General features: G+C 37.0%; 1 protein-coding gene across 1 annotated transcript; it reads right to left on the bottom strand.

Annotated features, from left to right (window-relative positions):
- Positions 1 to 1,403: 1,403 nt before the first annotated feature.
- Positions 1,404 to 5,291, bottom strand: LOC106457164 (interferon regulatory factor 2-binding protein-like A). The gene is made up of 2 exons (XM_013916551.2): positions 4,335 to 5,291; positions 1,404 to 2,146 (listed from the first exon to the last, which is right to left on the bottom strand). The coding sequence occupies exons 1-2, from the start codon at positions 5,164 to 5,166 to the stop codon at positions 1,473 to 1,475; spliced, it is 1,506 nt and encodes a 501-aa protein (XP_013772005.1). The 5' UTR covers positions 5,167 to 5,291; the 3' UTR covers positions 1,404 to 1,472.
- Positions 5,292 to 5,556: the final 265 nt, after the last annotated feature.

The following is a 5,556-nucleotide window of genomic DNA, read 5'->3' as shown; positions in this document are numbered from 1 at the left end:
CAGGTCGAGGTTATTCTATAAATAAAAACAACAACAACAATAATAAAACAAAAAAAAAAAACTGACACACACACAATCTAGACGATAATTCAACGAAATCTCAGGAAACTTTTAACATAATAGGTTGGTATACAAAACTTCAAACTTCCATGGATAAATCATAATTTATCGTTTTAAATAAATGCTGGGTTCTACAAGGTATTTGTCATAATTCAAGAGTCTTGCTAAATTATCTTCTTATGGTGAAAAGAGAAGTAAAGCTTGTGATATTCCACAGTTGATTATTTAGTTATGTTACAATTCGAAGCCCCCCCCACAAATGCTTGCGTGGAGTTGAATATACAATTTTCCATGTAGTTTGACTATTGATTGACAATACTTTTCCTATGCCTTTTAAAGTATTACTTAAGGTAATCGTTATTAAATTCTCCGTGAGTATTCAACATTACGGTGGGTGGGGAATTCTAGTAATACCTTTGTATCTCAGACACTCGATGTCTGTAATAACATTTTCTACTCTTTTCCTGTAGCGCTTTAACTTGTTTTCCATAAAAGAAAATATCGAAACATCGTCAAATAATAAGAATGTGGAATATGTATTTTAAACTTTATTTAGATTTCACATTAATACAACTTGTTCGTACAAGAAACCCTGATTTTTTGTAACAAAAGAGAGAGAGACAAAAGAAATCTAAATTAAACTTGACGTGACTAGTTAAAACACTTTAATGAAAAATCGTGCTTAAAAATTATTCCTAGTACACAAGTTTGTGGCACCATTGGACAAATACCTATAAAGAGTAACAATAACAGCTTTTGGCAACAATGGACTGTTACAGCAACAAGTTTTCAGCAAGTTAACATTACTATGAGTAATTAACGACACCAGAGGGAGTTACAGCAAACATCAAACTTCATAACATTGATATATACAGTGCAGCACCAGCTGGTTTAAAATGTATGAGCAATTTTCAGGCTTTATACCATCCTCAATCACTAAGCAAAAAAAAAAAATTAAGAAAAGTTTTACAAGAAAAGAATATATTAATGATAAGCAAGGTTGCGAAACAAATGGTCCTCTTAAGTTTAAATGAAATAGAGATATAAACATGGAAAATGGTTTTCTTGAGGGCTTCTGAATGAGCTCCTCCAAATTTGTTCCCTTATATGGGGAAAATTTGATATCGCTTTATACTGCTCCTCAAGTAGGTCTTAGCTTCTCAAGCTCCTACTTGTGGAAGTCATGAAAGAAACTATGCCTGCTCTAGTTTCCTAAAGCCTGAGTGTTTGTTTGCTGACAAACTCAAGTTGAAGAGCAAAGGAGTCGTATGTATGAAAAGGTAATTTACTTTGGAATTTTATTTACCATCTAGTTTCTTCTAGAAGCTGCTGTGCACAGGATTTTTAAAGGAACGACTTTGAAAACTCTTCCTTTTGTTCTAATTTATATCCGAAAAACAATACTTTCTTCACTATGTTTCTTTTTCCTTCTTTACTTTTCCGGAAGCCAGGTCATCACCTAGAATAGTAGCAATTTCTCCCTGCATGAAGGCCCAAGGAACATTAGATCCCACCAGAGGACACTTTTCTCCACTTGGGCAATAAACTTCGTTTCCGCTGACTGCTCCCTGACTTTTTATGCTCTCACGTGAACATGGGAAGCAGAACTTGTGAAGTTGAATTGATGGGCACTGTACAAAATGGGTGTCCTCCAGCCTCCCATTGCACAACGTGCACTTCAGACCTGTTGCTGTGTGAAGTGTATCAGATGAAGTTGTGGTGGATGTGGCTGAAGTCATGTTAGTGTTATTGGCTTCTGGGTCCGTGTTTGAACTTACAGAGTTATGACGACCTCCACTGGGTGTTTTCTTCCCGGAACCAGAAGGCACTCCATTAGGAGAGTGACGATTTGTAGATGATGGCCTATTAGCTCCACCAGTGGGTGACACCATCTCAGTACCAGTAATACCAATTCGTGGTGAACCAGGAGGGATACTATCAGCAGCAGATATAAGAGCTGCCATTGGCGATGAGCCATTTTGTGATATACCTGGTGCAGTAACCTCTGGAGATTTGGATGAACGACTGTTCATTAAATGAGCAGATGGAACCGAGTGACTAGAAGCGTTGGAAACATTTGTGAAAGCTAGAAAAAAAATTACATTAAAAATCGTTAATTGGTTTGAATACTTTTATTGAGAAAAACTGTTAAAAGCCAGAAGAATTATATTTACCCTGAAAGTTGGAAAAAAGAAAATATGTGATTCAATGAAATAATAGTACCATAAACATCACCTCCAGTTTAGGAGCTATCAGAATAATTTAATGATTTTACAGTAAATTAAGAGGATACCAGATGGGTTAAACGTGGATATATTACTAGATATGAAAACCAATTACATAAATTTTGAACAAAAACAAATATGGGTGTAACATTTGTTCCAAGAGTTATGCTTCGGTATTCCAGATCCTGACGTCAGGCCTTCTTTCTATGTAAACCAATAACACAGACTGACAACATTATGTCACATTTCAACGATAATAGCTGTACACCGGAAATACAAACTTAAGTAATGGTAAACAAGGCTTCAAACTGATAGTGCATGCCACAAAAGCGGTAACAAAACTGCACGTCCAGAGCAAATAAAACTGATCAATCATGATGTTGTTATCCTAATCACATTCTAGTACGAAGTAAAATTGAAAAATATAACATATGAATAAAGCGGAAAATTTATTACATAATTCATGTACTATATTACATCCTATAAGTACACAACATCTGAGTCACTAAACCTCACGAAAACGTAAGCGTATTGAACGTGCACGTACACAATTAACAACAACTAGTTTGTGACTCAGATAGAGGGAGAACACAAATACATTCGAAAACTTCCATTACACAATTTTAATAATGAAATGTTTCCTACATGTTTTTTTAACCAAAAAATTCACCCATTGTTACAGATTTTTGGTGTTCTTACAACATGATGACATAATACTTGCTTTGAACTTTATAACTTAAAAATATAATTCAGTTTCAGAAAGTACTGTTGTGAATTACGTATTTAACGGTGCCCTGATAATAATAGTAATGTGTGTAAAATGATAACATCACATCATAATTTGTACGTAACGATGAACGTAATGCCTAACAGTCAAAATCTTACTTTATTAGCGAGAAAAGTGAGATCTTATCGTTCATGTAAACTTTTACTAAGTATCTAAATCTGTGCCTACGATGTTATGTTACTTATGAAAAGCACTAGATTATGGTGTAATATTCGTAGTTTTGTTGTTTCTGTTCTAAAATGGAGGTTTAATTTATTTTGGCCTCACAATTGCACACTATTACATAGAAAGTTTAAATAGGTCAGTACTGTTTTGGGCTCTATTTATGTATTCTGGAAGATTGAGAGCTTAACTCAATACCTGAAAGTCTGTGATCATAATTAGATTCCAACGTTAATTTCTCTAACAGTATAAAACTTATGGAATTTTTGAGTCTATTTTAATTCACCATACAGTAACCTATATTAATAGGCCTTCCCTCTAGTCTTACACTGCTAAATTAGGGACGGCTAGCGCAGATAGCCCGTGTGTACCTTTGCGCGAAATTCAAAACAAACAAAAGAAAATTCGTGACGTAGAGGCCTAATACATTCCTTGATTGCCCGTACCTTCTGCTGTGTATTAGTTTCCTCTATTCAGGAGTTACCAGCACAGCTTTGGTCGGCAAACCAAATACAGTTAGGCCTTTTATAATGGCGAAATGTATATAATATTTATGGGTTTTTTGGGTCTTTTTAAATTCACAATACAGTAATCCTAATTAACTTAGGTGTGTGAATAATGTTACTGTAAGAACATTGCGCCTAATTCATTATTCGATTTTAAGGCGAACCAAAGAATGCATTAGCCTGATGACGATTAGGCCTCTGCGTCACAGATTGTCTTTTGAATTTTATCTTTCGTGAAAAAAGTAAAGAAGTCTATAGCATATATACATTCTCTAACAGCAGTACTTGATTTTTATTATATTATGGGTTCAATAAGTGTCAAATGCAACTAAAATAACAAAACAAATAAGGTCATAGAGCATACTAGCGACGCTCACTGACCACTCAACTTTGGCGGTTATTTGGCATTATAAAGAATCATATTACTAATTTATTAATTGATACAAAATTAGATATTACCAAATTAACCAAAACATCAAACTAATCATATTAACTTTTCGAAAAATGTCATTTAAAATGAAACAAAAAAGTATAAAAAAGACAAGGAAGAATAAATTGCTTTATAACTGAAATTCTATAACAACTGACAAATACCTGCAGTTGCAGTGACAGATTTCAAGCTTGAAGCCACAGCGGCATCAAAAGAACACATCCTTCCAACCATGTGGTGATCTTTCTTGTACCGGGCATCAAACGGGATCCCCATCACAGCAGCTGGAAGGCTTTCTCCTCGTGTTAAGGGAGGTCGGCCGGCAGCATGGTTGTCCAACAACGCCCGTTTATGGTTATTCTCTGAACCGCTTGTACTGAGAGAGCTTTCATCCTCATCTCTTTCACTTGACCGTTTGTCTAACAAAGAATTTTGGCGACCGGCCGGAGCAGACAGTGTCACATGTGTTGCCATTGCCATGGCCGATGGTGGAAGTGCTCGAATAGATAAACTTGGACTTCCTCGACTGAAAGCCACTGTTGTGGCATCATGGGGAACATCATATACTCTGTGTCCTGGCAAGCGCTGGTTACTGTATTCCAACAGTGCACGCGGGCGGCCATCGTGCGAACCGAACCTGTCAACAGCAACTGTTGTTTGTGAGACTGCAACTGCAGTCATAGTGGAAGCGTGAGATGGCATAACCGTTGCTTCCGCTGATACCACCGCCCCGTTTAGGGCATCGTGATTATTTCTACTGGCTAGTGAGGACGGCTGGGATTTATAGGGTTGTCTACTATCCTGAAACCCGTGGGCCCGTTTCATTTGGCGAGCTGTTTCGATGATGAGCTCGATACGATCGGCCCCTTCATAGTTCACGCAGCCTCGGCACACAGCTTCCGAAAAGTCGTTCAACATAGCCCATGGCATTCTAGGCAAGTCACACAGGTAGCACTGCTGCCTGTGTCCACGAGACAAAGCAGACATTTTCACCATGGAAGTATTCAGTTAACTTATCCTGATGCTTGCCAGTTTTGTTATAACCGTAAGTTCCTAACCTACTAATCTGAGAGATACTGAGCTATAAACCCTTACCCGAGCTTTACGTAGGAAAGCAAGACGGATTTCAAGAACAACGCTTTGAAGAGACTTCGCGCATGCGTATAAAGGACTGCTCCGGTCTATTAAGCGTGCACGTATCAGTACTGCGCGATGATGTCATCACGTCGGCTACAAATAAAAATAAAAAAAAAGAAGAGAAAGAAACGTTGGAGTTAACCAGACAGTAATGAACTCTACATTGTTTGATCCACCAGCAGATAGGAACATATGGTTCAATAGCTTTAAAGTAGAATTTATTAGCAAAAACAGGTGATGGTAGAAATT

The sequence above is a fragment of the Limulus polyphemus genome, unplaced genomic scaffold, assembly GCF_000517525.1.
Source record: "Limulus polyphemus unplaced genomic scaffold, Limulus_polyphemus-2.1.2 Scaffold298, whole genome shotgun sequence".
In the NCBI taxonomy this organism is placed as follows: Eukaryota; Metazoa; Arthropoda; class Merostomata; order Xiphosura; family Limulidae; genus Limulus; species Limulus polyphemus.
The sequence above is the reverse complement of the archived record's forward strand: the minus strand, read 5'-3'. Positions and strand labels throughout refer to the sequence as shown.

Excerpts from the sequence above, each read along its gene's own strand:
- LOC106457164 (XM_013916551.2), bottom strand. The coding sequence starts at position 5,166 with ATGGTGAAAATGTCTGCTTTGTCTCGTGGACACAGGCAGCAGTGCTAC. Across the intron at positions 2,147-4,334 it reads ATCTGTCACTGCAACTGCAG|CTTTCACAAATGTTTCCAAC; the intron begins GTATTTGTCAGT and ends TTTTTTTTCTAG.